The sequence below is a fragment of the Eucalyptus grandis genome, chromosome 2 (assembly GCF_016545825.1).
Source record: "Eucalyptus grandis isolate ANBG69807.140 chromosome 2, ASM1654582v1, whole genome shotgun sequence".
Taxonomy (NCBI): Eukaryota; Viridiplantae; Streptophyta; class Magnoliopsida; order Myrtales; family Myrtaceae; genus Eucalyptus; species Eucalyptus grandis.
Genome location: NC_052613.1, coordinates 9,270,258 through 9,287,386, shown reverse-complemented (window position 1 = coordinate 9,287,386; position 17,129 = coordinate 9,270,258). Strand labels below are relative to the sequence as shown.

Here is a 17,129-nt window from a genome sequence, read left to right as displayed (position 1 = left end):
GAAAGGGAGAGCAACTGCTGCTTTGGCTTCACTTCTGGAGGCCCTTTTCGCTGCGAGGCTTCCGCTTTGTATCCGAAATGGAAGGATCATGCCGTTGGCAAAAAGCTCGTCTGCTGAAGAAGACGTGTGCTCAAGCCCACCGGCGCTGATGCCGAACTCAAATTCGCGGTTCGAGTTTGAACGTGACGAGGATCCCAATCCTGCATTCTGCGTTTCTACGGCTTCCTTGTCCTTTCGGGGGAGATCAAGGAAGCTCAATGTGCGAGTCGGACAGGTCTCCGAGCACATTGCTCTTGTTTCGAGTATAGAAGATTTAGAGGAAGAAATCAAGAAGTAGTTTTCTGAAGGTTACAAGATGAAGTGTATTTAAGCTTCAAGGACAGGTAAGTGTATTGTCTCAGTTCAAGAATGAAGGGCTAGCAGGGATAGGGATGAAAATAATTCAAATTTGGTGGCTAGGTAGGGCACAGGAAGAATTGACAAAATATGGGTTTTGGTCTTTGTGGGACTTGCAAGCAGATGGTTGCAGAGGATTTAAACTGTGACCAGGAAAAGGAAAGTCTTTTGGAGCTGAGAAGAATGGGATGATTCTGGCAAAGGAGAAGTTTTTAAAAAGTTGTCAATCATTTGAACATGGAGTGGTAAGTTGAACTTGGCCTTTGTCGGATAAAATAAGAGCGGGCAGGCATATGAGATGCCCATTCAAGAGAATATTGTAGGTTACAAGGCATGGAACAAGTCCATGTGCCCATGGCCTTTTATTAAGGAGGGAGGGAGGGAGAGAGAGAGAGAGAGAGACTTGTCGTCATACTAGGCAAAGGGACATGCCCAGCAACACCCTCGCAATTGCAAATCCTAGACCAAAGGAAAGAATTTCAAGGGAACCACAAGCTAATATGATTCTTTTCTTATAATCACAAGGGACCCCGTCATCCTTAATTGTGTCAGTTGCGACGGGTAAAGCCTCATGAAGCTCTGAAAAGACACCCACCTCCGAAATTAGGTGAGTCCGGGCACTTTGTGATCAAGGGAATTGAGCCCTAGAGAGAGATAGTGTTGTAGATGACAGGGCTAATGTATGTGGGACTACAAGCAATATGATCTGAAACATTTCATTTTGGATAAAAATGCTATAGATTCAGCCAGTCGAGATTAACATATTGATACCACAATTGCTTTAATCACGAAACTCAGAATTTCAAGTATAGTGTAATTGGCACATTACATATAAAAAACTGTTAACAAATGTTTGACATGGCACTCATTAAGCATCCAGCTAAAGAAATTTGATAGCTCTCAATGCAACAACTTTTCCTGTGATGGGCATTATCAACAAGGAAAAATCAACCATCTGTACGGAGTATAATCTTCAACACGAACGAATTCTCAGCACCCATAATTGAGGGGGGGAAATTAAGCTAATTGAGAAAATGACATGTGAATCACACACCATCTCAGGAAACATTCAACACAAAACAATCAATGCTGACCGGCAAGAAGTTGACAGCAGCCTTGAGGTTGGAGGGTAATTGACTCACTTTTCAGTTGATTTCCAAAGCAGTAGTAGCAGCAGTAGTAGCAGCAGCAATCGCGGTCTTGTGAGTCTTTTCAAGCAATTAATTTGGGCTTAGTTTGTCAAGAGGGTAATCCTAACTTGGTCAAAAAAGGAGGAATCGGGAACAATAATAAAACTCCCAAACCCCACCCCACAAAAAAGATCTTCGTCAAAAACGACGGTCCGTTTGACCTAACTCATATCTAAAACCCACCCTACATCGAGCATCGCGTGTTGTTTTTCAATTAATGGGATGTTTTTGTTGCGTCATCATGGATTAACATGCTTCTCTAGCATTACTATTAAGAAAGGATTAAAAATTAGCCCTAATTTGTTTTAATGTGCTAGTGCCTACACGCCTAACTTCTCTCTAATTTTCCTGTATATTTATCTTCCTTAGGTCGAGGGAGTACTCTTTATATGTTTTATATCCAGAGAATGTTGAGATTCGTAATGATTTCGAACGAAGCAATTTTAGGACTTACTTAGATCTAAACCTAACTTATTTATAAAACCCATCCTGCCTCGACGTTGTTGTCATCAAGGATTAACAAGCTTCTTTAACATTGCAATTAGGAAAGGATTAGAGATCAAATGACCTGGTATTCTTGCCCCTCAAGCACGCAAGTTCAAAAAGATGCATAAATTGTTCTTTTCGGACCAAATTAGTTTTCATTTTAAGCAAAAGAGAGAGAACAAATGAAGTTTATTTTATTTCTTTCATCTTGATATACTTTCCTTTTGATAGTCGCATGTCGGTGCCACATGCAACGTTCCCATCACTGGTAACGTGGAGGAAGAATTAGACAAAATTCTCATACACAAAATGCCCTCAAAGTTTCGTGAAATTACACCAATACCATTTTGTGAGTGTGTCGAAGCAAATCTCGGCTCATTTCGTTAGCTCCCGTCACTAACCTGAAAAGAGGAAAAATAGAGAGGGTAGCTTTGAGCCACAATCCAATTCGCGAGATTATTTTCAAAGTAATATAATTAGTTGATTGTTATTTCTTCTTTATAGGAAATAGAATATCTAGACCCAAATAAAAGATTTATTTGTCTTTTTTTTTTTAGTTCATCTCTTGACGAAGCCTAGCCTTTTCTCTAGTTGACGTTTTTTTTTTTTTTTTTTTTTTTTTTTTTTTTTTTTTTTTTTTTTTTCTGTTTAATTATAATGTGTTAACGATGGATAAGAGCCACACGCATGACCGTTCTTAGTGTTTTTTTTTTTTTTTTTTTGGTTGTTCACCGATCATTCTTAGTTGGTCTATTGTTGCTTACAACTCATTTTAACCCTTGCAGAAAATTAGAGCAACTCATTTTAATTGGCCTGTCTGTTTAATTTTGCACACATGCTTTTCTTTTTTCTTTTCTTTTTTTTAATTTTCTAATATCTGATTTTTGTTTTTTAATATTGCTGGATTCTCAATGATATCAAATTGTGAGTTATTTAGTAGGTTATCAAAATTATACTGAAAAAAATGGGGTCAATGCATGTTAAATGGGATTCTAGGGGTCACCCCATCTATGATCCATCCAAACAAGACCCAACTCGCCTATCTGCCACCACTATCTTAAAACTAAAGATCTCAATTTGGTTCGGGTCCGATTTTGTAGTTTTCTTTTTACCCCAGAATGGCTTCTCAACCCAAGTTAGGTGGGGCTTAAGAAGGAAATTGCCAACCAATCTAGTCAGACTTAGAGGTGGCAAAATGGACCTAAAACCCATATTTAAACCCATATTTAATGATGTGGGTCATAAATGGCTTGTCTTAAATTTTAAATGGAAGTTTAAGTGAGTCATAAATGGATTGATTAACAATTTAATGGACCTTACACTATTTTAAATGAATTATAAATGAGTTGGTTATCTAACCAATTTAAGTTGGTTGTGGATAGACAAGTCTTTTTCTTTCTTTTTTTAATTCTTTTAATTATCTGATTTTTCATAATTTAGAATTTCTTTTCTTTTCTTGTTTTTTTTTTTTTTTAGGAAATCCGATAAGGATCGCCTATTGGTCGCCAGCCACCACTGATCGTCCGTCGTCATTCACCACCGTTAGTCGGTCACCGATTACTGCTATTTGCCACCAATCATTAGTCACCAATCATAGAAGAAAAAAAAATAAAGAAAAAGAAAATGAATAAAGAAATAATATAAAAATATAAAATATTTTTTTTAATTATAAAAATTATCCATAGTGTTTTAGCAATATATATTAGTAAAAGTTTATAAGAAACAAGTTTTTCCAAATCAAATTTAATATTGAAGTCTTTTAGCAATGAGTCAGGTCAGATACGAGTAGCTAGAATTTTATTGTATAGAAATGTATCAAAATGAATTAAATGAATCAATATGGATCCGACCATTTTTTACTCGATCCAAGTTCAACTAGACCCATCTGTTTGACAGATGTATTCAGACCCATGGCCAGCTCTAGTGCAAATCTCCATGGAACCAATAGCTGGAGCCAGTATTCTCAATATTGAGAGACAAAAAATCTTCATTAAGTGACAAGGAGTAGCTTCCAAGATGACTTCATATCAAATTCTCACACAATACAGGCCAACCGGGACAGTTTAGCTCTTCCTGTCTTATGTACAATCATGGGCTTAATCAGAATTTTCCAAAACAAAAAAGACATCATATTCAATATGTGCTATCGACAATTGCACGGTGGTAGAGAATTACCAGTTCTGATGCGAGAATTCTGGTCATCGTAGATCAATGATGTCAAATTTAAGATCCGGATTCATGTAAACATCTGTACACGCCTTGTAAATTGGCCCGCCATCTGAAGGCTGGTTATGAGGGTGAAACCCACGCTGCTGGCAGTTTCTTATGACTGACATGCCACCAGGTGTCGTCAACCGAAAAATCCCGTGGGTTCTGCGCAGAGAAATCATGGCAGTTAACAATATGCATATCATCCAGCAAATAAGGCCATAGGTGAAAAGACAGGCTAACCTCGAACCATCTTTTGGAGCCATTACTATTGCAACAGATTCTGGTAACATGATCTGGACCAGGGGGAAACAAATGAGTGAACCAGTAAGTAGATACAAAGCCTAATGACACTCCACATTTAATGTGCTACGCAAGCTCAATAGCCTACTTCAGTGGATGAAAGGAAAGGGAAAAAAAAATAGATTGTGTTTAAGACAAGTGTAATTTCTAGAAGCCAAATCTTGGAATCGATGGAAGAAAAGGAAAGACTGTATGATAGTACGCGTGCATGTCTGGTGTGTGAATAAAATCTTCTCTCAGGCGGAGCTTCACTAGCTATTTTAATACAATTGAACCAACTAGTTCATGTCAACAGAAACTTTCCATAGGCAACGAGAAATTTTCTTCATAGGTAAGGTAATGCGAGAAAAGGTCAACTCAAAAGTCAAGAATTTGAAGATTAGGTAAAAGTAAATGAACTAAAAATACACACTGTCTGGTGTGTTGACAACCATATTCCAATAGCAAGAGAGGCACAACTATTATTTTTCCCCGTGTACCACCACCTAGCCAATTAAAAGGGGGACAAAGACCAGAAGAAATACACACCTGATATGAGTAATGGGTATGAAGATCGATCGAGGACATGAAACAGGACTGCGAAGGATGCGTCTGAAATTAAACATTGATGACAATCAATCTCTCAGTCAAAAGATAAAAAAAGTAGGAGCTTCCAATATAATTTAGCTAAACATATGAAAGGTACATGCAGCTGACAATGAACCATGACCAAAGTTTGACCAACAACTGCGAGAGAAGAGAAGATACGAATGACGGAACAAAGTCTTCCCACATAGGAGAAAGTTATGTCTCATTATTTGCAAGGAGATCTCGATTATGCTGAACCACTGTGCAATGCAATCAGTTTTATCTGTTCATAGCTACATCCAGAAGAATAACATGCAAACAAGAGTGAAGATTCCTCGTCCTTCTCGTGATAGGGGAGACCCGAGAAGGAAAATGCATCTGTTGTTAAGTCATCAGATCATAGTGCTTTTTGTGAATTAACCTCTAGATGTTTGATGTAAGTGTGGGAAGATACTCAGATTCTAATTAGTAAGTTCTCACATACGCAACAGTTTGAGTTAACTGATGTTCACAACACTCTTTTAAAGCATCCAAACAATGGATCACTCTTTTGTAGCTCATCTCAGAATCCCAGAAGTGGGTAAAAGCAAACAACTATTTGTAAGCAAATTTCACCCATCAGAAGTTAAAGGCCCTCCAAAACATGTTGTTTGATCTAAAACTCTGGTAGAAATTACATGAACCCCCTTGGATTTTGGCCAAACACACTGATACCCCATCCTTCATTTCACAAAGGTAAAAACATTTAAATTCTCCTAACCAAAAGTGACTCTGTATTAAGTTTGCTCAGCTTTCATGTCTTTGAACACATCAACAAAATATATGCACCCTATCTACCAAAAAAAGTAGCCATAGTATATGCACCATTATCCACTCTACCAGACATCTTGACTGAATATAGCTTCAAAATAAGTGGAGCTTCTAACACTTCTGATGGGGGAAAGTTTCTAAAATAGTGTCATTGCCATACAACTGAGGTGCAGGAACTTTAAATAGTGCGTTCCAATTATAACTTTCTAATGCAAGGGAACCAGATGAATTTACTTCATTTCCTCTACAAATCTGTGAAGACAATTCTGAAGCCTGATCATCATAAAACTCATTATTAGATGGAATATAATCCTTCGGCACAATAATGAATCCACCATAATCATAAAAACTTATTATGATTATGGTGGATTCATTATTGTGTCTAACGAACTTTAAATAGTGTGTTCCTAATATAACTTTCTAATACAAGAGAACCAGATGAATTTACGTCGTTTCCTCTACAAATCTGCGAACACAATTCTGAAGCCTGATCATCTTAAAACTTATTATTAGATGGAATATGATCCTTCGGCACAATATTGAATCCACCATAATCATAAAAACACAAGGCAAGAAGAGTCCACAGGCACACCACAAAATACTCACATGAATCCACCCTAGTGGAAAAAGAGATTGCTTATCTTGAACTTCAAATATCTCTTCTTCATTTGTGGCCTGGCACTGGTTTTAAACGAATGTCAGCAGGTAAAGAACAAAATATGATCAATCAAAGATGGCGACACTAAAAATTTCCAAATGCATGCTGCTGACATACAGAATCTGATGTTGATTCCTGCTTTGGAATAATTAGGGCAGTGATATAGAATTTTCTGTTTTTCTGTAAAAAAGACATGGAGAAAATATTAGCCTCACAAAGAGCAAGGAATGAGTTGAAGATTCTGCAGTGTTAATACTCACGAGTGAACCTGCAAGGATGCCACACGTTTCCAAATTACGGTCAGTATTGGCCTTAGCTAGTTTCAGAAAGGTATTCATCAATGCTGTTGACTGCATAAGAAAACAGCAGCAAAATCAATGAGCATGCACAAATTCTCAGTCTGAACTCTCCAGTTATTCACTGACTGCTACAGATTTATCATTTGCAAGGCTATTCTGCCTCTAATTCATACATCGCATATTTATTAAAGATCCTATTAACAAGTGCCCTGGAGACTCTTGCTAAAGCATGCCTAATAGAAAAAGTCTCAAGTTCCAAAGCATGAATTACTCATTACTTGATAAAGTCTGCATTGGAAATTCCAACATTTCCTCATTTGCTTAATTAACAACTGCCTCCAAGGCACTCTTTAACACCAAAATCCTTCAAATAAATAGGCCTAAATTGGATAGTCAAAGAGTTTCAGTTACACCAATGGCATTTTCCGAAAAAAAAAAAGGAGGTTATAAACTAGAAGGGAACAATGCATCAAAGTAACCATGAGCAAAGGACTTCAAGACTCACAATGTGCAACTGCAGGGGAGACTCCGAACAAATATAATTATCAGATGCTGGCTTGTCCAAGCCACACTTTAAATCGTTATGTTCATGAGACACTCCTGGAATTAAATCTTGCACTTCTGCCAGAACAGGAGGAGGAGATGGCTGTCGAATGATATCTGCTTGAACAGTTGTTTCTGTAGTTTCAAAGGAGATCATCAGAGGTTCTTCCTCAGTTTGAGGCACCTTGTTGCCATCGTTAACACCGAGATTTGAATCCAAGCTGGATGTTTCCTTTTCCAAGTCAGTGGAGTCCTTCTTAAATGCAGGTTTGTCTTCTACAGATGGTAGCAGCCTGCTTCTTGCATAAGGCACAATTCAGTCAAGGGCACAAGTGAAATCAAGATGAGAGGAAAGCACATACATGCTATAATGATCATAGAGCTCACTAGACCTTGAAACCTTTCCACAATGTATAGGTATTTAACAAATAACAGGATAGACATTGAATTCGCCGGAGTTCATAGAAGACAAACCTGGGTATTTCAACTGGAGTAAAATCTATGTTGCTTGGATATTGAACCTAGTCATAGGAAAAGTCAGCATCCATCAGGATTGAAGAATGAAGAGAAAATGTAAGACCAGAGTTCCATACCCCTTTATCACTCCTAGGTGGCTGCCAGTGCCCATTAAGTCCATTAGGCCCTAAAATAGAATGCCTGGAGAGAGTCTCCTCCTTCGGTCGCACCATACTAAGTGATCTACAAAGAGAAAAAATAAATAAGCTGAAGAACTTACCAAATAAATAAATAAATAAATAAGCTGAAGAAGTCTCTCATTTGACCGCCTAAACAAACTTCTAGATGTTTTCATTCATCCTAATCCGGCACACAAGAATGTCTCGATAAAAACAAATCAATTTCTTACATGCTCAACTGGACTACATCTCACAAGAATCTGTACATCAAGTTCAGCTTATCTTCACAAACTTCGTTTATGCATGTCTCATATCTAAGCAACCCTTCCATACACGCATTGCAATAGAAGCATAATTTTTTTACCTAGCCAATACATTGTAGAGTGTTTTTAAGAAAATTGTAAGTGTGGCCATCAAAATGATAGCAAAAAAAAAAAAAAAAAAAAAAATACAGGTGGTACTAGAGGACATCAGCAGCCAACCATAAGTTTTCAAATGCCCTGATAAGAGGTGCCTAGTGTGGGGTAAGTCACAATTGACTGACCATCTACAGGACCAGTGCACATCACTTTCATTGCATTAGTGGACAGATTAGGTGGAGAACAGAAAGAAAGTGGCCTGGAGATCTAACCAAGAAACCAATGTGGGCACCATCATATAGGAACTGTCAAATCTAGAACATAAACAGTATGAGTTGCTTGCACTAGAAAAGCTCCGCTTAAAAGGAGTCAAGTAAAACTCCGCCTGATACAAAATTCTAACTTAACAAGGTTATCAACAAATCAAAATTAATTTATCTTCCAAAATGTGAAGATATTACCAAGAAACAACCACTTACAATTTGCGGAATTGCTCATCCACTGGACTGGATTGCAGAGGGGTCTGGATCGTTGTACTTCGATAATTTGACAGTTGAGAAGCTGGTCTTGATACCTAGGATAATGCATAGCATTAAGATCAATGCTCCTTAAATCACAAAAATAGCAACACACAACTCACAACTGAAGACAGAGTTAGGATAAGTTTGTGGAAGAATAGGCTGCAGTACCACTTTCATGTCGTAATTTGTCAAAGTCTGCTTTCTGACAGGAGTCCATTCCAGAGAATTACTTTGATTACGATAACCCCGGTTGTTCATCTGGTTTGCCTGTTTTCTGTTAGAATCATCGAGTATCTGTCGCACTTTGGGCTTTAATTGCTCCAGCTCAGTCAATGCATTTAGAAATTGCTACAAGAGAAAACATAAACCATGTTCACATGTGATCCAGAATGATGCAGTATTTCTCATTTCCACGTGAAGTGACATAGGAAACTAGGAACATACCGTTTTCAGTAAAGCCTTCTTGTTTTGTAAAGACGCTCTATAATCTCGATGGCGAGGAATGGTCTCGGAAACCAAACTGATGCAAAAGAATGGAATCATATATAAAGCTCCAGTGTAGTTTCTTGCAAATATGAGTAAAATTGCTTCTCCAGTCTTCTCATGACCAAATCAAGTATCTATTCACCGGACAGTAACACAAAGAAAAACAAGGGAAGACATATTGTACCTTGAAAACCTGAGAAGCATAACATACAGATCTACGATATTATTCTCCGCTCGGAATATATTAGCCTGCATGCAATTGACACAGGCAAGATAAACAAGCAGTTAACAACAAAAATTGATCCAAAAAATTTGTGGGTGCAGGATTTAGGAGCCGTAGACTTAATAACACAGAACTATACATGATATATGCAAGAACAGCAGCATGCATCAATCAAAGAATATGGAGCCGATACTCGTTCAAACTCTTAAGTGTTCGGGGTCAGCCAATCGAAATCATAGAAGATGTTTTAGACATCCAGCAATCTACTGTAACCAATGACATCAAGTAAGCCGTTCTCCATCACATAACCAGCCATGCACAACATAGGGAGAATTGAGTTCCGAGTAACAATGAGAGACTCTATACATAGCAATTCGTCAGATGTAGATCAATCAGACAAGATGGAGCGAACATGTAACGGAGCCAGATTACCTCAACTAAGCATGTTACTAATACCAAGAGATGAATGGCAAAGTCTGGGAAGCCCAGAACAGGCTTTGCTGTCTCATTCCCGTCCTAATACATGCCACGACGAAATCTTTACCTTTTACCAAGACCGATCATTATGTGTAGTGCCATTGGCAATAATTATCCAGAAAACCGACTAACACAGCCGACGTATCAGAAGCTTCGCACCCCCGACAAGGCGTCCTAGTCGCGAAGTGAAACGTAATTCGAAATCCTCCGAGCTTCGAAATTGGCTAGTGAACTCTCGTAAAAAGCCATGACGAACGAAATGCTCCAGAATCTAGAACTAACCGACGACTACGAACTAAGAATCAAGCCTCCCCATCCCTCTCGCCTCGCGTTCGATTTACTCAAAAATAACCGAACAAGAACTTTAAAAAGGTACGGAGAGAATAAAAAAAAGAGCAGTCGGAATCAACTTCAGCACATCGAGAAGAACCACAAATCGAGCAAGGAAAACACCGCGACGGACCTGCTTGAGGACATTATCGGCGATCCTGAAGTAGTAGCGGAGCGCGATGCGATTGTCGACGTCGAGCCTCTGCGCGCTCGCCGCGATGTTGATCATCCCCGAAGACGACGACGACGAAGAAGAAGAAGAAGAAGACCTCATTATCCCGATCGAATCGATCTCTACCGCGCGCGATTCCGCCTCCGTCTCCCCTTCTTGAGCGAGCGAGCCAGCATCTACCGGAGCGGCTCGATTCAGGTCTTCCGGCGGACGATTCCGGTCGGCGGCGGCGAGATCGGAGGACGGCCGTCGGCGGCGGCGGCTGCTGCTTCGGCTCGGAGTGGCGGCGAGAGACAGAGAGAGAAGAGAGAGAGAGGGGAGACGGGATTCGACAGAGACGGTGATTTCTGGTTTGGCGCGGGGGCGAATTTGGAAATGCGGGCGACGCCATTAGAATAATCGCCGGTTGTTTGGTTGTTGGTGAATAGAAGGGAGAGGGAAATAGGAATATGTCGTCATAATGTCGCCCCTCCTCTGACGAGACAAGTCAGCTCTAATTCGCGTTTTGGATGGCTAGAGGAGGTGGCAAAATGAGTCTTAAATTTATTTACGACCCATTTAAATTATAAATGAGTCATATATTGATTACTTATTTTTTTTTAAAAATTAATTAAATGAATTTAACAATTAAATACTTAAAATAGGTGAATCTTAAATGGGTCTTAAGTAGGTCTTAAGTGGATTGGATTTAAAACCCATTTTTAACTAAAACCACACAATCTCTCTTTCATCTTTAACTTTACAAAACAGGTGAGTTGGGTCAAGTTTAGATCGTGCCATAAATGATCCGACACAAATCGATCCATTTAACTCGTTTATGACCTATTTATTGTAATGTAAAACTTTTAACTCATACCCGACCTGACTTATACTCAATCCATACTCGACTCATTTGTTGAAACCTTAAAAGCTTATATATATTTTTAAAAATGGTATTGCTAAAATAGTTTTATTTTTTTATTTTTTTATTTTTAAAAATTAAATTTTTAATTATTTTTATTTTGTAAGCCTATAGCCAGGCGTTATGCGGGTTCGGGACACCCCCGTGCTGGTATGGAATGGCGGTATCCCGAGCGGGGAGTACGATATCGTGGGGAAGGCCCAGATCGAGATTGGTGAACGACGGGCCCACGAGAAAATGGACCTGAATGAGAGTGGGTTTGGCTTTGATTTGAGCCGCTTCGTCTGAAAGCCGAAATCTTATGTGTGTCCAACACGAAAGTCGTGCGTCCACTGTACTAGACATGGAAAAAATGGACAAGAAAGGGACTTTTATATGGTAATGCGGGCCATTACGCAATCCACTTTAATCGTTGCCAACTTGAAAAATTGTATGCCACCACCGATTATGGTTGCTCAGTGGTAAATGGGTCACATCCCCCTTCCATGTGGTCATAACTTCGAGCTTAAAAGCAAACCACTGGTCAACTTATGCCGTGGGCATTAAATCCATCACGTGAAGAGACTAATAACTTCTAGTACGCCGATAGGGCTATAATGGTGAGCTTATACACGTGTGCTTATACTGAGTAGTTATGACTTAAATCAAAGATTCCATAAGTTTCGACCAAAAAAAAATATTTACTTTCCATAACAACTATGGTACTCTTATGGCAACGCCCAAAGGGATAGTTGCATTGTTCGCCCTACTCACCCATTTACTAATTGAAAAGAAGACCTTGATAGCCATGCAAAATATAAATAGCAACCGCAATTGGAGCATCATTATTGCAAGTTAAGATGTTAAAAGCTTAAAAATTGGGGATTTAGAAAACCTATTGCAAACCAAGTTGACTTACTTTCCTTCCTTCTATAGAAATTCTGCATTCTTTTCAATTAGAGAAGCAAAAATTAATTGGACAATGTACAATTTAAACAAATCATGACATATCTCCTAATTCTCGTTGATCTCAGCTTTTATTAGCTTGATATTCTTCGATTGTTTGTCGGTCTCAAAATCCCTTTGTATAGTTTTCCTTTGGAGTAATTTATCTTTCTAGATGTCAATACTAGTTGAAGAGGATGATACCGCTTCTGGCCTGGCCATTCTCTATAACTCCTTCATTCATAGTCAACATTGCGACCCATTTTTCGGGTTTTCTGCTCGATCAGTCCCTATTGTCAAAATGGAAGAATAGGATGAAGCTACATCTTGCTTGGCTATTCCCTGCAAAATGTTAGGCACACTATGGTCCGACAATGATATGACTGTCATGGAAGGCGAGGCCACTAAAGGTAAACTGAAAGAATGCAAACTCAATCTTTTCCTTCAGCTCCATCATACCCCAAGTTATACTTTCAAGCATTTGAAAACACAATACAAGGCATATTCGTTTCACCTTTAAATCAAAGGTAAAGAAGAATTGGGTCTTGAAAATAAAGCCTTGGTCCTTTCCTAACCTCTTCTTATTATGGGAAATTACTAAAACAATACTAAACCTATTACAATTTTTCCAATTCAGCCGTAAACCTTTTTTTTTACAAATTTAATCATAAACCGTTTACAATTATGTCAATTCAATCCATCCCGCTAAATTTGGTCGACTGGCACTAACGTAGATGCTAGCCGCACCAACTATCCAGTGACACTAACATTTGCAATTTTTTAATTTTTTTGAACTTTTTTATTAATTTTTCTTTTTCATTTTTCTTTCTTCTTCTTCTTTTGGCTAGTACCGCCATTGGCAAGGCCTCTCCCAGCCATGCCGAGGCTCGCACCTGCTCACCCATGACGACAAGGCCTCTCTAATGGCCAGCAAGGTCGCCAGATCAGCCATTGGTGAGGCCTCGCCTAGCTATGGCGAGGCTCACCCTCGCTCATCCATGACGGCGAGGCCTTGCTAGTGACCGGTGAGGTCGACCTTGCCAACTGTAGCCTCTGGTCGATTTGGCAGGAGAAGAAGAAGAAGAAAGAAAGAAAAAAAAATTAATAAAAAATTCGAAAAAAAATATTTAAAAAAATTGCCACGTCAACGCTGGCTAGCTAAATTTGGCTGGATGGACTTAATTAACATTTTTTAAAATGTTTAAGACTGAATTGACAAAAAAAAATGGTTTATGACTGAATTAGAAAAATTGCAATAGTTTAGGACTCTTTTAGTAATTTGCTCCCTCTATGCTGAAACCTTGGAACCTAACACGCCGCCTCACTACTATGGATTTACTTCCGATCCTTAATGGGCACAAACTCATAGTCCCTCATGAATGGTTTTTTGAGGAAGCACTATTCAGAGTAGCACCAAATATCGGGATAGTTTTTTGAGTGATGGTGGAAGCAAAAGAGTTTGCATCTTACAAAATTGGAAGGGTAGGAGTATTTATCTAACTTAACGTCTCAATTATAATCAAGCACCATTAGAAGCCACGAAGGAAAGAAGCTTTGACTGGATTTTATATATTAGAGGTTGCCTAACTTTCAAGAAAAAAAAATGACAAATATTTGGGAATTTCTTAAGATTGGGGAGCTCTTAAGAAGCAAATGTTTAATTGAATTCTAGTAATAGTGAATATGAAACTTGATGGACAGAAAAAAAAAATTCTAAGGCTAAAAAGAAAATTTTAATTAAAGTTGTGATGCGGGCATTACCACAATATACAATGTCTATTTTCAAAATTTCAGCTTGCATTTGTCATGCAATTGAAAAGAAAGCAATGGGTTTTTGGTGGAAAAATGATAATTAAAAATAGTGTTTGCACTAAGAAAAATTAGATGTTTTAAATCTCAAGAAACATAAGGGTGGACTTGGGTTCATATATATGAATCAACTTTGATAAGGCAGAGAAAATGTTCGGTGGTTCACAATCACTACGTTACCCGCCTACACGGCATATATGCACCCATGTGGATCCATTAGTAAAGCGACACGTGTTATTTAAGGTTGGAATAAAAAATTATTATGTAAACTCATCTTTCTCTCACCTATAGGGTTGGTTGCAAGCAATGATAAGCTAAGTGAGACATTAATTGCTCATCTTTCTCTCTCCCTTACACATGGTCTTCTCACGTTTGAAAATGGAGTTCTCCGTCTTCCTTCCCAATTCTTACTCACCTCAAGCCCTCTCGCTCTCATTCTCCTTCTCCTTTCACTTCAACTTCCTTCGTTGCCATCCTCGCCTTTCCGGCTTCGGCGATAGAAACCGTGATTGGCTCAGTTTCGATTTTGGGCTCGAGCACATCGCCACTGAAAAGGAAGAAGTTTGCAACTGTTGGGTCCTAAGCCCTCTTGGCCTTCACACGCTGCTCGCTTTCTTTGTCACCGTCATCCCCTTTTTGGCTCTAACAGTAGAAACCGCGAGTGGCTAGATTTCAATTTGGGGCTCGGGCACATCACTACCGCAGCAGAAGAAGTTTGCAACTACTAGGTCCTAAGCCCACTTACCCTTTACACGCCATTCACTTCGTTCGTTGCGATCGTCACCTTTTTGGCTTCGACAATAGAAATTGTGAGTGGCTCGATTTTGATTTCAGGCTCAGGCACGTTGCCACCAATTTTGAAGCAGAAGTGGAAGAAACTTGCAATTACCAATAGCAAAACTATCCGTGGCTTTTCAATTTATTTTCAAGATTTCAATCCTCTCTTGATTCTTTTGTCTTCATGTACCAAAACTTAAGTTTGTTATATAAGGGTTTTTGTTCAAGAAGTCTACACTTTCTTGTCTATCATGAATTAACAGGCTTGAAAGTGCTGTTGAAGAAACCATTTCTAGTATTGAAGAAAATAAAACTCGTGAATGCGGAGTGAGTAAAGCTCTAATATTAAGTCAACCAATTACCGAAGGTTGAGCTAGAAGTTGTTGGCAATATCGGGGATTGGATATTGTTGTAAACCAGGGCAAAGACTCTCATTTCCCGTAAGCACTTTTATGCTGCTACTTTTATTGATGGCAATTGAGAACATAATGGATTATTGAAAATGGAAGCTTTATTACTTTTTTTAAGTGATTGTTGCTGAACATTGTGGAATATTGAAGGAGATTGGCACGTAGAACAATTTAAAATGACAATTTTAGTACACGAGGATTTGCTCTAAAAGGTGTTATGGTTGGTTGATTGTTTTGAAGAACATGTGATCTCAATATGACTTCTACATTATATTACAATCGTTTAGAACTGTACCTCTACTTTTATGCTGATAAATATAAACTTTGCATTTTTTGCATGTCAATCATCTATTGGATTTGGTTATCTACAGTTTATATAGCCACAATGAAGTGTTTCTTCAAGAGCATGTCAGGTGAGCATTTCACTCACACATTCATCTTCATTTCTACATGAAACGACTTCTATAGTCTAGATGAAAAATTTAAGCTTTGCCTTTATTTGTTGATTTATGGCTGAAATTGGTTTCCATTTTTTCCCTCTATCAGCAATGTTATTGATGCCATTGATAAGTTGAGATTATTGAATGTTACTAAGCCTTCTTTTTGGAGATATTTGTGATTTGGATATAAGAATTAAACCAAATCCTAACAATGGAAACATCATGATAATGTAAGTCTATTATGGATTATAGATGAATATGATTTTATTTTATAATAATTGAGGAATTCATAGGATGCAGATGATGATATTTGAGATTTCAAAGATAATGGTATTAGAATGACAAATGATGAGCTTATTGACCAGGTATTCTCAAGGTGTAAATAAATTATTCTCCTCTATGTACATATTGTAAATGCTTTAACTCATATGTTGTATCTCAACCTTTTCTTCTACTTTAGTTTCAAAAATGGTGAGGTGCTCTAACATAGTTAGATGCAATTCTTAAGATAAAAATAGCAGGTATTGTTATCTTCTCGATGATTCATTTCTTTCTTTTTTTAAATTTTAGTCTGGCTTAAAAGAACCTCTATTATTTTTAGGATTATAAGGGAATGGCCTTGAGGTCGTCGCCGTGGGACTAGGTTAGAAGCAGGTATTCAAAAAATGTGATGTGAATAGTATTTTACATCTATGGCTTTCATGAAACCCACTTGCAATTTATCATGACTGAAATAAACTATGTACACACAAAAATTTACTATCATAACTAAAATAAATTATGCAGACATAAACACTTTTGTACTAACTTACATATTTACTGATATTTAATAGGTAATTTCTAGACCTTATGGTAGCTAATTCTACTTGTTCTCAAGATAAATAAGTATGATTTATCTCTTTAGAATTTAAGTTTGTTTTGAATTTATCTTTATTCTCTAAATTATGAGTTTTTTTATAATAAAAAAAAAAAAAACTTATAGAAGCTACAAAGGATAATATCATCATCCACAATGTTGATAAAGATTTTGAATTTAGAATTGGTATGACATTTGCTAATTAAAACGAAGCGTAGAATACATACAATGCATATGCAATTTGTAAAGGATATAGAGTGCGAAAAAGACAAAAAGCAAACAATAGTAAATGAATATTGTGAATATGCACATTTTTGTGTAATTGTGAAGAACATTATTCACAAATTCT

At 37.9% G+C, this 17,129-nt stretch overlaps 1 protein-coding gene across 4 annotated transcripts; it reads right to left on the bottom strand.

Annotated features, from left to right (window-relative positions):
• Nucleotides 1–3,852: 3,852 nt before the first annotated feature.
• LOC104421744 (AMSH-like ubiquitin thioesterase 1) lies at nt 3,853–11,040 on the bottom strand. Of its 4 annotated transcripts, none has more exons than XM_018867755.2 (15): nt 10,625–11,040; nt 9,646–9,710; nt 9,420–9,495; nt 9,144–9,323; nt 8,934–9,028; nt 8,054–8,159; nt 7,935–7,981; nt 7,423–7,756; nt 6,879–6,968; nt 6,736–6,798; nt 6,567–6,641; nt 5,112–5,174; nt 4,524–4,576; nt 4,248–4,445; nt 3,853–4,149 (listed from the first exon to the last, which is right to left on the bottom strand). In XM_018867755.2, the coding sequence occupies exons 1-14, from the start codon at nt 10,763–10,765 to the stop codon at nt 4,271–4,273; spliced, it is 1,563 nt and encodes a 520-aa protein (XP_018723300.2). In that variant the 5' UTR covers nt 10,766–11,040; the 3' UTR covers nt 3,853–4,149; nt 4,248–4,270. The 4 variants fall into 4 exon arrangements, with proteins under 4 accessions (XP_018723300.2, XP_018723301.2, XP_010032133.2 ...); XM_018867756.2 differs by having other exon boundaries at nt 3,853–4,145; XM_010033831.3 differs by having other exon boundaries at nt 3,853–4,445; nt 7,423–7,753; nt 10,625–11,039.
• Between the last annotated feature and the right edge of the window lie 6,089 nt (nt 11,041–17,129).